This window comes from Phocoena sinus, chromosome 19, assembly GCF_008692025.1.
Source record: "Phocoena sinus isolate mPhoSin1 chromosome 19, mPhoSin1.pri, whole genome shotgun sequence".
Taxonomy (NCBI): domain Eukaryota; kingdom Metazoa; phylum Chordata; class Mammalia; order Artiodactyla; family Phocoenidae; genus Phocoena; species Phocoena sinus.
In genome coordinates, this window is record NC_045781.1 from 48,809,852 (window position 1) to 48,826,993 (window position 17,142).

Below are 17,142 nucleotides of genomic sequence, written 5' to 3' on the forward strand. Positions count from 1 at the left end.
GAAGCTAAGACTATGGGTCATCAATTCCAAAGCAGTTACTGTGAAAGATTAACCACCTGATGAAAGTCTAAGGTCAACTGTAGAACCAATATGGCCACTTCATACTGATTCTGCTTTTATAGATTTTCAAGCCTACGTGAGTGTGGTCCATTCGTAGGGAATCACACGTAATCACCACGTAATTCTGGGGAAAAATACGTTCCTGTCCTCTGCAGGCAAAGAAACATGTGCCATTTGGAAATGCGAGCGATTCATTCGTTCAGCCAATTGGGATCTTAAACCCTGCGCCACGGGACCTCCTAGGCGTTAGGGTTGGAAAAAATGGATGAAACAATGCTTCTCCCATTAAGAAGCTTATGGAAGAGGTGGCTATGTGGACAAATAAAGAAGATACTTTCTGATAACTGCTACAAAGAAGTTAATAAAAGTGCAATAATGAGGCTAATGAAACTAGGGGTCAGTGAGGGGGAGAGAGAGGGGTGTGTGTGCGCGCACGCACCTGAAAGAGAGGGGCACGTTCGGAGAGGGTCTTACAAAGAATATTTCTAAGCAGGTGGTTCCCCCACCTACTTTTTCTGGTTAGCCTTAAACTTTACTGATGGGTTAGAGATACAATCTCGAGTTCTTTATTTAAAGATTGCCGGGTCACTCCTTCTTTTGTTCGCAGCTGACTGAGACTTGGTGTACACTGAAGAACGACCAACTGCAACCAAGAATCCTTGTCAACAACTGGCTGTGATTAACTGAAATTCTCTGATTCGAGGGCCGAGCTTAAAAAGATCCACCAGATAGGATCACGGTACGTTTCAAAGCATCCATGTCTAAAACTGCTCTTGGTTTACAAATCTTCTAAGTATCATTTGAAAGCATAAAAACATCACTGAGACCAAATGTGTGTTTGTTACACGTCTGCATCTTCCTAGCCCTATGATATTTGCTCTGGTTTCCCCTGCCCCCCACAAGCCTGAGGTGTGAGGTTAAAGACCTTTCTGTTAGTCCAGAGAATTTAGTACATGAGTTCTAGGATTCTAAGTATTCTAAAACATTGCATAATCCATGTTATCTTAGTTAAAGAGAGATGATACCAAATAAAAGAATTCCTTATATTTGTATAATCATTTTCTCTTACAGTAAGATGCAAAGAAAAGATATATATTATCATGAAATTATTAGCTTTCATCAACCCCGACCTCACAGACCTGATGCCTCTACTTTCCATTTTCTGCCTTATTGCCTTTTTTTTTTTTTTGGCCGTGTCTTGTGTCTTGTGCAGAGTCCTAACCGCTGGACCACCAGGGAAGTCCCCTTACTGCTTTTTTATATTTATCATTTTTATAGCACGTATCTCACTGCATCTCAATTATCTGTTTACACATCCACCTCTTCCATTCGACGATGGGTTCATTGATGGCAGGGACTACAAGCTATTCATCTCCACCTTCCAGTCCTCAGCTGAGGACCTGGCGTACCGTAGGGCATATAACATGGTCATTACATGGGAAAATAATGGAGTTAGATCAGATGAACTCCTTTGTCCTTAGAGCTCTAATAGTCTAAGCCCTTATTTCTAGTATATCTCTGCGGAAGAATAGTCCCTAAAAGGTCCCATTATTCAACAGGAAATACTGAGATAAATAACAGGGTTGCAGGGAATTCCCTGGAAGTCCAGTTGTTAGGACGTCGCAGGTTTGATCCCCGGTCAGGGAAGTAAGATCCTGCATGCCTCTCACTGCGAGGCCAAAAAAAAAAAAAAATAGGGTGGCATAAAAGGGAAAAGAAGCAAAAGACACCGCCCATTTCACTCCAACTCTGCAGAGTCACTGCAGGGGCTGTTCCGCTTTTAAAGAGCCAGCAAACTTGTTACTGCACAGAATATCATTTCTACATGGAGCCATCAGGAAAGTTCTGGGAGTTAAGCATGACTAACGCTCTCCCTTCCTTTTCATGGATGTACATACGAATGGGGTTCCTTTCTTTTCTTGGTGGAGATAAACAATGATGGAAAGGAGGCTTACAATAAGAAAATATTAGCTTGCCATTCAAGTGTACTGACAATCCCTACACGTACCTAAACGTACACGTGCGCGCACACACGCGCACACAGCCCCATCTAAGGGAGAGATTATTCCACAAGGATCAATAACGCTGTCCGGTTATCACGTCTTAGAGCCACGGGATATTTTTAGAGCCAGACATTTCTTAGCAAGAGAGAAAATTCCATGGAAGCCCCCCACATGTCTTTCTCCTTTTTGTGTTCAGGATACAGCTGGTTGCAAACTCTAAGGGAAAAACGGAGTTGACAATTGGACCTAGGGGATTGGTGGGGAGCTGAAGCCCCAAACGATTATGACAAATACACTATTTACAAGGAAAAAAATATGTATGTATATAAAAAGATTGTGTAATATAATCGCATCACCACAAAGCAAACACCACTTGCTAAGATGATCGGAAACAGCAGGGAACACAACAGTGCTGTAGAAGAAACGCTGTCAACTCTATATAAATACATTTGGCAGAAGATAAATCAAACAAGAAGAGACTCCATTTGGCTGGGACCATTAGTTAAAATTAGCGTTCAAATAGTAGTGTGGCTAAAATCAATCCAAAAGCAAACCCACTGAGCTCCCCACCGTGTCTCTTCATCAAAAACGGGGTTACCACTTGGGCTCTACACCCTTCCTTTTAACTTTGTGTCTTGCTACTGTGTAATTTGCATTTGGGCTTTCGTGGGTTGTAGAGTAATATGATTTTTAAATTCTTGGATGACTCTATAAACGTTAAGCATACAACCACACAGAGATTTAACTAACATACGATTCTGTGTTATTTAAATATCTGTTTTAGTTCAGAGAAGAGGGGTCTCTGTGAAAAGGTTGAAAAAAGATGTCTTTATGCCTTTTTTTTAACCCCAAGGTTATGTTGGCATAGCCAGAGTCTGAGTGTCTGAAGCAAATTTGTGTTTTTCAAGTTATATATTTTAACTGCAACTCTCGTCTTCTTTCTTATATTGACTTTTTTGGGGGGTGGGGTGGGGCGGGGGGTATTCTGTCTAGCTTTGAATCACTTTTTTTTTTTTTTTTTTTGAATCACTTTGGATCAGAGGCATCGACAGTGGCTTCAACCATCTCCTATCAACAATAAAGGCACACAATACAGATGCAACCCGAAAGACATTTCCAGATGACTTACTAGGCAGGGCAGGAGAAGGCATTGCACATTTTGGGTTCAGTTGCTGGCTTGGCTCTCGCATTGCAGAATGAGGAATTGACTTGAGTGTTTTGATCCCGTAAGCAAATGGCCTTGACACTTATGTAACCTAATAAGACATGAGAAGTTACAAAGTGAAAATTGCAGGTAACCAATTCCACTTAGTTTCCAAGTGTAGCTTCAGGTTTACCAGGGTTCTGATAATTTACTGAAGATACAGAATCTAAATATTGTACGAAAACACTTCCTTCTGATAAAATCTACAACTCATGTGAATTCCACCCTCATGCCACGCCCCGCCAACAGTTTTCATGTTTTAATAGTTTTTAACATGTAGCGTCTTAGTTTTGAAGACTGCCATGGATTCTAGAACGATATAGTAATGAAGGCAGGGCAATATTTTGAAATTGAAAACAGGGCAATATCTGTTTGAGGGAAGTATCCCAGAAGCTTTAACTCACACTGCACATATCTAATGGAAAATGTTCTTCAAAGAAAAATCTTGGGGGAATTATGTGTGGAAACTCTAAGATTTTGCTTTTTCATGAAGCATCTTCTACACTTGCCTGAGAGTGTGTGCACATATAAACAAAAAGTTGAACTCACTGAATATGTGTTCATACTTGTCCGCAAGGACTCTGGTTTTTTGTTTCTGTCTGTTCACCCCACTGCCTTGTTTTCGAAATTCATTTCAGGACCTCTCATCAAGATACACTTTATTTTGTGTGTGATTAACTGTATTTGTCAGCTCCCCACATAGGAACGCTGCCCCCTCTTTCAACTGTCTTTATTCACGTGGACTTTTCCTTAAAATGGAATCTGAGCAACAGTGAAAAGTCACTCCCGCTAGAACGATTAGGTTGAAGGGGGTTTACTTTCGGGAGAAACTGATCAAAATATTGGGACTCCCCCAAGTCAAGAGTTTGCTTCCGGAGAACGTATTCGTTTGGACTTGTCTTCTCTTAGACTTCCGACATGCTATGGTCTGTGAGTCACACGAAGGTGTTGCTAACTCAAGGCAAAGGAGAATCCCATAATGCACTTGTCCAGCATCCTCCCCTTGGTTGTATTTAGCATTTGATACATGAACAACTGCTCATGCTCGAAGACTATGTGAAAAACAGCATAAAGGTTACGGTTTCTGTTCTGTTAAAAAGAGAAAAAAAAGAACAGAAAATGATACATGTGTGGCATGTGTCTGAGTATGTGGAACACACGTGTTTTTATGTTTGCTTAAGAAAAAGAATACGATATAGACCAAAGTATTAACGCTGCTATTGCTGGTTAAAAGATTATGGGAGATTATTTTCTTCTTTATAGCATATTGCTTTTAAAATGTGTATTAATAAAAAATATATTCCCTTTTAGTTATTTCATATATATTTTTAAAAAGAAGTATTTCTTCATATTTTGTTAACCAGCATGGGCAGCTGAAGACAGAATTTCTTCAGTTTCTGTATTTCTGCTCTGTCTCTGGTCCCAAGATGCCCCATTTTGCTCAGTGGGATGGACACAGTAGGGAGACCTGCTGTCACCAGGTGCTCTGAGCATGAGGAAATGAGGGACCAACCTTCATGCTTTGGTATCATGGACTCATTTATGGACTCATTCTTCTTCCCAAAGGGCAAGTGGGACAAAGATTGACTTACCAACCAATATGTGATATTTTGGGACCTAAATAAAATGCCTCCCGTCTACGCACTGAGAGGATGGCTGTTGTTTTTCCCTTCCTTACAAGGGCTATTTCTCGGATTTAATCCATTTCCCTGTGGGGCTGGAATGCCACTGCTTCCACGTGTCAGATCGCTGTCTTAAGTCTGCCTTGCGTGTGTTTTCACTGTCTTGCCCCTACCTTCTCTAAGTCCCACTGGGAGGCTGACAACAACAGAAAAGTCAGGACAGAAAGACACAAAGCTGTGAGCTGAAAAATCCATCAATGACTCAATCCTTATAGGAAATGGACACATATTTTCTATTTCCCCCCCTTGTAAGTTTCAGATGCATAACTTTTGAGTCCTGGTTGTGGCTGACTTGAGAACTGTGTGAGTGGGTTCCTTTCTACATAGGAAAATCCCCAAAGAGTACAAATAATATTTGCCTTTTGGGTTTTTTTTCCCTTACAGTGACAGTTCCCATAAAGATAGTTCTTCTGTTGCTTATCTAAACCATACAATGGAAAGACGTCTGGAGTGAAAGAACCTTTTTTTTTTTTTTTTTAAAAACAGGGCAGGTCGGGGGTGGGGGGGGTTCTACAAAAGGAAACTGAGGCGGGGGCCAGACCACACGGGGTCCAGTGGGCCACAACGAGGAGCGTGGGTTTCATCCAAGTGCAAAGAGGAACCATGGATGACTTTGAAGTAGAAGAACATAATTTCATTTTTTTTTCTGTTGCTGTAATTTTTTTTGAATTTAATTTTTTTATACAGCAGGTTCTTATTAGTTATCTATTTTATACATAATAGTGTATATATGTCAATCCCAATCTCCCGATTCATCCCACCACCCACCCCTGCCCGCCACTATTCCCCCCGTGGTGTCCATGTTTGTGCTCTACATCTATGTCTCTATTTCTACCCTGCAAACCAGTGAGAGACCCTGTCTGAGGAGAGACATGCAAGATGGCGAGGAAATCAACTACCTCCACCACAGGAGAAGGAACAATCTGACTGCACTGTGCTCCAGGTGTGGCTGTGTCTTTCTGCGGCTGGCTGAGTTCCATTCGCGACCTGGGGAAGTGCATACTTCCAAGATATCCCCGGATTTTTGCCTTGCATCAGAATCTGGACAGTGTAAGATACAAATCAGAGATCAAGATACAGGTCAGACCCTGGAATTCCAGAAATCTCACTGAACATTTTAGAGATATTTGCATGCCATTTTGACCTCAAAGCCGGTTCACATCATTGTTCCCAAGTAGGTTTTATGTTGACTTAAAGTTTGCCCATGACACTTTAAAATGTGTACCTCTAGAGCATCAGAACTGTGATTTAGAAAGACAGTAGGGAAACAGGACATTTGCTATAAGCCCACAACCCTCAGTTCTAGGCATATCCAATGAATAAGGCAAGAAAATAGATTTTTTTACCTTATGTTGAAGGAGAGGTTATACTATGAGGTCTCAGCCTTCACTTGAAACTTGAAAGCCTAGCATGATACTAAAATATGCTAACTCTCAGAATAGGCATAAAACTCTCAGCAGAAATCATTCTCATACTGAATATTGGGTAGACATATGTGGAACCTCCCAGGTTTGGGATGTTTAAATGTCTTTTCCCCCCCTAGGGTCTCAAACCTTTGGCCCATATATCTTTGTTCTATTATTTTAGGTATGACACTAGACAGTTCAACAACTCTCGTAGAGAGATTCTAGTCATGGTGGTGCTCCAGAGATAACGGCTGAAATTGAATCAGCGTATACAGACTTTTATGATTTATCCTGGCCCACAACTTATAATCCCTCTCCTGGATGCCAGTAGCTGCTAGACACAAGGGAAGCACACAGAAAACCTTAGAACACCCCGCTTAGAATCCCTATCATCAACCTTAGAATCCAGGCAGATTACCAATAGGATTTCCAAAGAGAATCTGCCCAAAGAGTAGGTGTCTGTTAACTGTGCACCAGGATGAGCAGATAAGACAAAAAGAAATATGATCAGACGTCGTGGTTGGTAATATATATACTGGGATGGATCTGACCTCAAAAGGGCAAGGACTTGGGATAAATCTGACACTATCAGGTCTGACTACTAAAATAAGAGCCATCATTTACTGGCACTTCCCAGGTGTCAGACACTCTGCTGGGCTTTTTCTATGCATTATTTCAAGAGTCCTCTAACAACTCTATAATGTAGGTGTCTGTTTTCTCGTTGAAAATAAAAACTGAGAAGAATGAACTTGTGCAAAGATCACACAGGAGGCCGGTGGATGAGATTAGAATAGAATTTAGGCCCTCCAACAAAACGCGCGTGAAGACTACGATATCACTGCTTTTCCTTGCAGTGTAGCTGGTTTACAATGTCGTGTTACCTTCAGGTGTAGCAAAGTGCTTCTGTTATAGGTGTGTGTGTGTCTATGTGTCTGTGTGTGCGCATATGTATATATATTCTTTTTCAAATTCTTTTCCATCACAGGTTATTACGAGATATTGAACAGGGCTTCCCTGGTGGCGCAGTGGTTGGGAGTCCGCCTGCCGATGCAGGGGACGCCGGTTCGTGCCCCGGGCCGGGAGGGTCCCGCGTGCCGCGGGGCGGCCGGGCCCGTGAGCCATGGCCGCTGAGCCTGCGCGTCCGGAGCCTGTGCTCCGCGGCGGGAGAGGCCACAGCGGTGAGAGGACCGCGTACCGCAAAAAAAAAAAAAAAAAAAATCGAATAGAGTCCCCTGTGCTATACAGTAGGGCCTTGTTGTTCATCTATTTTATATATAGTAGTGTGTATCTGTTCATCCCTTTGGTAACCGTAAATTTGTTTTCTGTGTCTGGATATCACCTTCTTTTTGGTTTAGGCAAACACATTATCACATTATTTGCTTCCCTTCCTGATCTTCTCTTTTGTTTTCTTTTTTTTTTTTTTTTTTTTTTTTTTTTTTGCAGTACGCGGGCCTCTCACCGCTGTGGCCTCTCCCGTTGCGGAGCACAGGCTCCGGATGCGCAGGCTCAGCGGCCACGGCTCACGGGCCCGGCCGCTCCGCGGCATGTGGGATCCTCCCGGACCGGGGCACGAACCCGTGTCCCCTGCATCGGCAGGCGGACCCTCAACCACTGCGCCACCAGGGAAGCCCCGATCCTCTCTTTTCTTAACTACTTCTCTTTGTTTTTTCTTTCAAGCTCAAAGCATGAATACCAACAGCTGGTTTTCTCCCAACCCGTGTCTTGTGAAAAATGTGTGTGACCACCAGAACTGGGCATTCATGGCCGAGAAGCAAAGCAGGTTTCCGGTTAAAAACAGGAACTCCTGGCTCTGGCTCTGTCTGGTGGGATCCCACCTCCATTAAAGTTGGGTGGGTGGCAGCAGTCCAAGGCCCTGCTTACACCAGACCCTCCTTAGGATGCTACAAAACGCTTTCCACTCCGCTATTAGCGTAAATGTCTCCAGAAGTATTATGGCTTGCTCTGGAGATTCCACGGTGTGGACGTCATTTGTCATCCAACAAAACAAATCCCGGTGGCTCCCAGAAACAACCAAATTGTTAACAGATGGGTCTTTGTTTCCCTCACCCCCATCCAAAACAAAAAGCAAACAAAACACAACAGGTAGTACCACTAAAATCAACAAATGCCTAATTCTCCTTAGTCACCAATGAGAACCTTCTCAAAATCAAGGTCTCAGGCGTCTTTGAATTACGAGGATCCTTCTAGCCTTTGCTTTTCTTATTTTTGCAGCTAAGTGATACAAAGCGTTCTTGGAATCATGCGTTATGTTATAGCATTTCATATATTTTGAATAAATAGAATGCCTTCCTTATTTGAGATGTTTTGCGGTGTTTTTGTTAATGTCTTTCGTGTGATATTATGTAAACAGAGACACTTGAGAGCTTTGTTCACAATCAAGCTAGAATTTTGAGAGGAATTTCACATTCAGAAGGTAATATTGAGAGGAATTTCACATTCAGAAGGTAATACTGATGCCCGTGGATATTTCAACTCAATTTCTCCTTGAGTCAAAGTGATATCTCAAATGTAACACTTTTGGTTACTATTTTCTTTACACGGTAGTAATGCGGAGATCTTGTAGGGAAGAAAATAACGCAGCACACCACGTGTGCGAGCATGGCAGTAAAATACAGGTGAAATGTATCAGAGTTATAATGAGCTAAGGCTCAAGATCGGGATGATATTACAACACAATGGAGTTGCATCACACACGCACGTAAGATACACAAGTTCAAGGGCAAGCGTGATAGAGACAGAAATCCACTCACCTAGCTCAGCTTCCTAGTACCACTCCACCCCACATTCAGACTAGATCCTGACTTCCACTGCCGCAGGGGAAAGGGATCCCCAATGGAAATGCAAAGAAAATAAAAAAGAACTTTAGTTCTTCCTTTTGAACGTCAAGGACTTATGTTCTGGTGATTGAAGAGTGGTTTAGCACGTTTTCAATGAGCATTTGAAATATATTCTACTTTTACCTTTTAGACAGATTCTAGAACCTAGGCCATACATGGCATGTGGTTTCACTGTAAACTTTTAAGATGTTGCTGTGAACAGCAGGCTGCATTTAAGAGAGGGAGAAAGAAAAAGGACTGTGAAGGTCAAAGTGTCATCACTATTAAACAAACAAAAACAACCAAGACGTCAAGGTTCCCTAGGCTTCCAGTAAAGCAATCCATAAAATATTATTGATGCTACCATCAAGAAGAGAACGTAGGCAATCTCTCCCGTCAACTGTGTTTCTGCGTCGGGACCCACACATTCCTCCTCTCCTTCTGTTATCCAGGATGTCCTGCCCTGGCTCCTCCCAGGATGCTCAGCCGGGTTGTCCACTATTGCCCTGGATCCCATCTTCCCTCACCTACTTAAGGGCATCACTTCTAGTGTCGTCCCCTCTCTCTTGAACCTTATTGAAATGTCCCTGTCTATTGGATCATTCGATAAGCACATGAACATGCTATGATATCCCTCATCTCAAGAGGAAAAAAATGATCTCATCGGGCTTCCCTGGTGGCGCAGTGGTTGAGAGTCCGCCTGCCGATGCGGGGGACGGGGGTTCGTGCCCCGGTCTGGGAAGATCCCACATGCCGTGGAGCGGCTGGGCCCGTGAGCCATGGCCGCTGAGCCTGCGCGTTCGGAGCCCGTGCTCCGCAACGGGAGAGGCCACAACAGTGAGAGGCCCGCGTACCGCAAAAAAAAAAAAAAAAAATGATCTCATCTCTACATACACGTCCAGCTCACATTCACTGTTTCCCTTTATAGCAAAAATCCCTCTAAGAGTTGCCTTCACTTTGGATCTCCGCATATCCCTCATTCTCCCGTGGTCCCTCCTTCTCAGGCATCCCTCCCCACCACATCACTGAAATCTCTCTTTCAAGGGCTTCTTGTCATTTCCAACAGTCAACGGCTTTGTCTTACTCAACCAATCATCAAACACTGGACATAGCTGATCACTTCCTCCTGTTTTCGCTACTAGAAACTCATCATTTCAGTTCTTTTCCTCCCCTACTGACCGACCGGCCTTCATTCCTAGTTTCTTTTGCTGAATCCTTATTTCCTAATGATTCAATGTCAGATTGACTTCCAACCTCTGGACCTCTTGTTTTTCTATCCTCACCCCTCTAGGTGATCTCATCCAGTCCTGTAGTTTAAGTGCAATCTACAGGTTGACCACTCCCAAATTCGTAACTCTACAGCAGCGCTTTCCAGTAGAACTTTCTGCAGTGATGACAAGTATTACACTATAAACCTGTGTTGTTCCATATGAGCCACGAGCCGCATGTGGCTCTTGAGCAGTAATATACATCGTGATCGAAGGATAAAACGTTACGTTCAATTTAATCTAAATCTAAACTTAAAGAACCACGTGTGAGTAGTGGCTACCATACGGGACAGCTGTAAATGAAGCCCATCCTCGGACCTCCACATTCAAAGAGTTAACTGTCTATTGAGCATCTCTACCTGAATGTTTAAAAGGTATAACAAAGTCTAACAACGAACTCGGGACTTTCCACCCTGTTCTCTGAAAGGCTGTTCTCCCCAGTCTCACAAAATGGCAACCCAATCCTCCTAATTGTTCAGGCTAAAATAGAAAGTTGATCTCCTCTCTTTTCCTCACACCCCACACCTAATCGACCAAGAAATGGTGTTACCTTTACTTCCAATATTACTCAAATCTGACCACGTCTCACCTTATCTATTGCTACGGCTGCTTCCTTGGTCTAAGCCGCCATCATCTCTTTGGATTTCCATGATCATGGCTCTCTAGGGATGAGTAGAAGCCATATTCTCTAGCGGAGGAGATGGACACAACCACACTTAAAAATAATATGGTTACTTAAGAGGTTAAAAACGAAGTGCCATATAACCTGCCAAGGGAAATCAAAAGTTACTGTGAACCTGGGGGAAGGGGATCACATGACTCCCTAAGGAAACTATGTAGCTGTTACTTAATTAATGAAGTATTTTGGTGATGATTCCCGCCAAGAAGCCACAAAAGAACAAAATAATATGTTTTCTTTGAGGATTTCTATTCCCCCCAAAAGGACAAACTTTTTTTTCTTTGCGGTACGTGGGCCTCTCACTGTTGTGGCCTCTCCCGTTACGGAGCACAGGCTCCGGACGCGCAGGCTCAGCGGCCATGGCTCACGGGCCCAGACGCTCCGCAGTACGTGGGATCCTCCCGGACCGGGGCGCGAACCCGCGTCCGCTGCATCGGCAGGCGGACTCTCAACCGCTGCGCCACCAGGGAAGCCCAAGGACAAACTTTCACATTGAGTTTCCCACCTTCCTTCCCTTAGGTGAAGCAAAGATATGTAAAGATCCTCTGAAAAGTAAAACGTCTGCGCTGAAAGTAGTTAATAGCAAGAAGGCAACTACTCCATTTCATACTATCAAGGTAATAAAAGAAGCTTACTTATGCAGCCACGTCAAGAAGAGAAATAACTCCCACGATTTACTGTAAATGTGCACGAAATTATGCAACTTTAAATGACTAACTCATAACATATGTCGTAGCTGGTTACTGTCATATTACTAGTATAGTTCTATAGCCAATGGCCTACAGGACATATTGTTTATATTTTTTTGTTGGACATATTAATGCATTCACTGAATGCACAAATGAATAAGACTCTCAACTTTAAAAAAAATCAAATGACTCACGGCTTCACTATAATGTCTGTGTATCTGTAAGGTCACAGGGGAGCTCTATGTGTAATCACGTAGGCTGAAGGACAGTATTTGTACAAACCAGCAGAAAGCTGACTTTAGAATTTACTTTAACATCAGCTCACAAAGCCTTCTTAAAGAGAGTAATTATTTAAACAAATAGACACCAAGACCGAATATATAAAAGATGAGTATTTGCCAATTACATTCTTTGCTTCTCCATGATAATTCAGGCATTCTCTGCCCTTTTTCTAATCCTGTATGAGGAACAAAGTAACCAAGAATGGAATACACAGCAGTTGTCTTATCTTCTACTGCTTGATGCTTGCAATAGCCAATCCTTTGGAAATAGACTGATCGTCTGGCTGAAAGAATCTCTAAGTCCCTTCTTTACTCCATTCTGAAGAAAGACTGGATTTTGTTTAAAAGAAAAAAAGTCAATCCCACCCTCAGGAATGGCTACATAATTTGCGGGGCCCAGAGGAAAATGGAAATGCAAGGCCCCTCGTTTAAAATAATGATTAAGGATTTCAAGCTGGTGACAACAGAACAGTGAACCAAACATAAGGCACTTCTGGGTCCAAGGTCCCCTGTGACTTTGCGGGTTCCACGTCCATGAAGCCACCTCTGCCCAACCTTAAGGCTGAGGTTTTCTCACCTGCATCAGTTTTAAGACACAATTTAAAATGTTCCAAATTCTAAATGGTCCTGCGGTCTAGCAATGACTTTGCCCACTCCTCTCAGTGGAGATGACACCCACTAATTTGGCAGGCTCGGCTATACCTAAGTACCTCAGTGTGACCATGACCATCACCTTGACCACAGACAGTGCGACCCACCCGACGCTCGGAAGCAGGACCGTGGGACGATGTGTGATAACCGCGTAGCTAAGATTCTAACTGCCTCTGCGGATGCTGAGGAGCGAACACATCTGAAACAATACGTCATTTGAAAATGCTAATTCCCATCACTCACATCTATTTAGAGATATTTTCAGTGACCCTGTCAAGCGCAGTCGATAACTTTTTTCAGCACTAGTGGAGAACACAAAGGCCCTCCATGTCACGTGGATGCCACAACCCTCCCCCACCCCCCATCGTAGCACAACGTCACAATAACGCCCCGTGCTGCGCGTCGGACTGTATAGCCCAGCTGTGAAATGCACAAGTTTGGAAAGACTGCCAGCAATTCAGTCTACTTAACTGGACTCAGTCCAGAGGATTTTCCAGCCAACTGGCACTGGGTCTCTAACTTACAGTTGGCAAGCAACCTCCTTAAATGCTTCCAGGTCCTCAGTAGAACTGTTCAGTGTCTACCTTTAACACACCAACCACCTGACTTCAGACACAGCACTCAGCAGCTCTGACCGCAGGGTGCGGAGCTATAAAATTTACAGCTTCTTAAGTTGGAAAACCACAGACGGGGCTGGACTCAACCAACTGCCCTCTGAAGGAAGGGGGATGCAGGCTCCGCTTGGGGCACACGAAGTTAAAACAAAGGACACATTGAGTAATCTTGGGTAAACAGCTTGCTTTCTGTCACTCCCACTTTTAATTTTTAATGTGCAAACTATAAATGCCTTCAATCAGCTTCATTTTTGTTTCATTACTTAAGACCCCTCTTTCCTTTTAAGGAAGTTGTCCTAATTCTCCCATGGAAGCTAAAGAGTTATGCATAGGTTCTGAAGACCGACTTTTTATTTAGTGCCTGCTTGGAAGCTTATTTCTTGTCTTCAGTAATGTACTTGATCGCTTTAAAAAAGTTACAGCAGCAATACTTAGTGTTATGCCAGGCAAAGCACTGTACAAGCATTATCTCATTTAAAGCTGATAACAACACTCGGGACTTCCCTGGTGGCGCAGTGGATAAGACCCTGTGCTGCCAAAGCAGGGGGCCCGGGTTTGATCCCTGGTCCAGGAACTAGAGCCCACATGCATGCCGCAACTAAGGAGCCGGCGAGCCGCAACTAAGGAGCCCGCCTGCCGCAACGAAGACCTGAGGCAACCAAATAAATAAATATTAAAAAAAATAATATGATAACGATACTATGAGGAAGGCACAGTGCTGTTAATATCTTAGTACTGTAGATGAATGCACCAATACACGAGGTCCCGTAGCTAGTAAGTAGCAACACTGAGAATGCAAGTCTCTGATATTGTCCGACTCCCAAACTGGACATCTTAACTCTTGGGACACTGCATCTCCAGCTCGGAAATGTCACATCTAGGATTCTAATTTAAAGTTCCAAAAACTGGATGAACTGTTGAAAAGGCGTTGTCACTGGGATCCAAGAGCATGCTGTAACATTTACATTGTGCTATCGGGTTCCAACCTGAAAATGTTGTTTCTTGAACACGCTAATATCTGACTTAAGGATACGTGATTTTTAATCTCCTCAGTCCATTTTCCCCTGCATTTATAGAACTGTTGGATTTCACCCTTGTTTTAACCGCTGAAGTACAACCTGCTTTATAGATTGACCCCTTCCGATAAATGATGAATTGTGCCGTACATCACGCGTTGGCTCAGTCAGGGAAGGGATAGTTTTGTAGTGTGAATTCCTGGTTTTGTATAATCCTGTGATTTTTTTGGAAGGCTCACGATGTGAAAAATCAGCCAGTTGTCTTTGCCTTCTTGTTTGCTTCAAAGCCTGAAAAACACGACCAGGTATCACCACTGCTATCAGGTGTGAGTGAGTTGGATTTGACAAGACACAGCACCACAAAGATCCCGATCGGGGCCTTGGAAGTACATCTGTGAGGCAGCTTCAAAGGTGTGGGCTGACACATTGAACCCCGACTACAGTTCTAATTCAACTCATCAACATTCCTCAGAGTTTAGTGAAGAGAAATAGTGTTCTCCGACCTGTCACAGAAGTATTTGCCATGAATTAACTGGAGGCCTGCACTTCAAATAGCAAATGGCAATCTCTAGACAAATGATGTGGCATCATGAAAGCACATCTGAGTCGTCCTCTGGAGTCTGGAGTTTCCTATCATCTGTTCTGAATTTATTCTCCATTACTTCTTTGCCTCTTTTGTGTTTTGTGTCTTCACCCCATCCCTGCTCCTTGGATAATCTCCTTTCCCTTACACTGATTTTATCGTGAGCCACATCTTTACTCATTTCAGCCCCTTCCCCTGGTGGGGGGCGGGGGATGCAGACAGCAGGGTCACAAGGAAGGAGCTGGCTGAGAAGGTAAGTCTCTGTCAGTGATGCTTGCACACTGTCAACTCAGTGATCAATGTGCCTGTCTACCTGGTCCCCCGCCACCCCATCATCTCCTTTTGCCAAAGAGCGGAGGAAGTTGTTTATTATAGTAATTTTCTTTAGATGTCTTTTTCTGCCTTGAAACTGGCCTGTGGCTAACCTATTTCTCACTTACTGTCATTACAAAGGCTGCTGCATGATTCTCTCTCGGTACACGATTCACTGGGAAAGGGTTTTCAAAGAGTTAAACACCCCCTTTTGCCTCTTAACAGAGAGAGAGAAAAAATCCTTAACATAAAGGAGAGCTTTCATTTTTAAGACTTTTTTTTTTTAAAAAAAGGAATGCTGTAAAAACACAGGGGATCATATTTCAGTCCTAGACTAGCAACCTGTGTTATCATGTCGTCCTGACTCACTGTTTATCAGACAGAGATGAAGTTACTTTATAAATGAAACACTCATGATGAATTTCCTCACCTACCCTCCAACTGCATGACAGTTTGATGGAGAATATGACTCATTCACTGTTGTGTGTGAGAGAGAGACAGATAGAGAAACAGAGACAGAGAAAGAGAATAAAGGAGAGGAAGAAGAAAGGGGGGAGGGGCACGAGAGGGGGAAGGGGGAGGCGGGGAGGTGGGAGAAGTGGGGGGAGAGAGAGAGTGTAAGAGTGCACCAGCTAGCAAAAAAAGCTGATCTTCAGTCACTTCTAAAGAATGTATCATCCCTAAGTGGACACCTTCACTAATCACGAAAAGAAAAGAGAATTTTTGTGTTTTTCATTCTCATTGCCAAGGCTCCCTAAAATTATATCTTAAACGGGCCTTTTGCACTGCACTTATACAAAGGACAAAACCAGTGACCTTACATTACCTATAGCTCAATCTCAAAACGGAAAAACATTAAATTTTCAGCCATACTCAAAACGCCCAGCATATAGACGTCTACTGCAGATTAAATGATTATTTTTCAACGAAGACGTGTAAATTTCAACTCTGAACTTCAGTTTTCACATTTCTACCACTTCAACATCTAATTCCTTGTACAAGACACACACATACACACGCACACGCACACACACACACACAATTTAGCTATGTGATGTGCAGAAGATTTAGTTTTCCTTGTGTTCCCAAACCCAGTAAAATAAATACGGTAGGTCTATGCATAGTATCCTGAAGACTATTGAAATATAAGCTGACTTTTAAATCTTTCAGATGACTAATGAGTGCACTAGTTCAATGAGAAATTCCTTAGACTCCATGCCAGACTCATGTTGCAGGGGATAAGCTGAAATAAAGAAAGATGTGGAAATTATCTAGTTTATAATAACTGTGTCTGTAGTGATCTCAGAAAGTATATGGTTGCCAAATCAATATTGATTTCTTTCTGTGCTGGGGTGTGCACGTGTGTGAGTCATTTTCCCCTGGGCAATGCAGAAATATGATACAGGGTCATGAACATTAGCTCCATTTCTCCAAGTCATTTACATGTATATGTATGTCTGTACTTCAAAATAAAAAGTTGATTGATGGACTTAAATAATGCCTAAAAATTTAAGACCTCAGACAATCATATAAATCCTTGATTACCCTTAGGAATTTCCTCTTGGCCACTGAGGAAATTAAGGGGCCAGCTCACTCTAAATTGACATCCACCTGTTGCTAATGTTGGACCATGTAGAATCCGGGTTCCGAGAAGAATGAAGGTTTGTAACAGAGACGGTATTTGAAAATTAGGCAGGCACATGACTTGGTGATAAAAGTGAAAATCTGTTTTCCATTTAAACTGAGCTTCCCTATGAAGACATTCTGTAAAGTTCTGACATTAAAAATACCCAGAAGCAGAAGACACTTTTGTGTCAGGCCACGCACTTATTTCTTGAGGTTAACTGACAGCAGTCA

At 42.9% G+C, this 17,142-nt stretch overlaps 1 protein-coding gene and 1 long non-coding RNA gene across 9 annotated transcripts in view; one reads left to right on the plus strand and one right to left on the minus strand.

Moving 5' to 3' along the window:
• The window catches only part of LOC116744468, a 96,981-nt gene extending 88,312 nt beyond the window's left edge, over positions 1-8,669 (plus strand). For 7 of the 8 annotated variants that reach the window (XR_004347051.1, XR_004347049.1, XR_004347050.1 and 4 more), the window contains 3 exons: positions 668-799; positions 5,797-5,999; positions 8,033-8,669. This is a non-coding gene — a long non-coding RNA (uncharacterized LOC116744468). Of the gene's footprint in view, positions 1-667; positions 800-5,796; positions 6,030-8,032 lie in introns of all 8 variants that reach the window. The other variant, XR_004347056.1, reaches the window with a different exon arrangement.
• The window catches only part of ADAMTS18 (ADAM metallopeptidase with thrombospondin type 1 motif 18), a 158,559-nt gene that overhangs the window by 21,966 nt on the left and 119,451 nt on the right, over positions 1-17,142 (minus strand). Inside the window, exons 17-18 of the mRNA XM_032614263.1 lie at positions 5,849-5,990; positions 3,193-3,319 (exon numbers count right to left, since the gene is read on the minus strand). Of these exons, the coding sequence (XP_032470154.1) occupies positions 3,193-3,319; positions 5,849-5,990 (269 nt within the window). The remainder of the gene's footprint in view (positions 1-3,192; positions 3,320-5,848; positions 5,991-17,142) is intronic.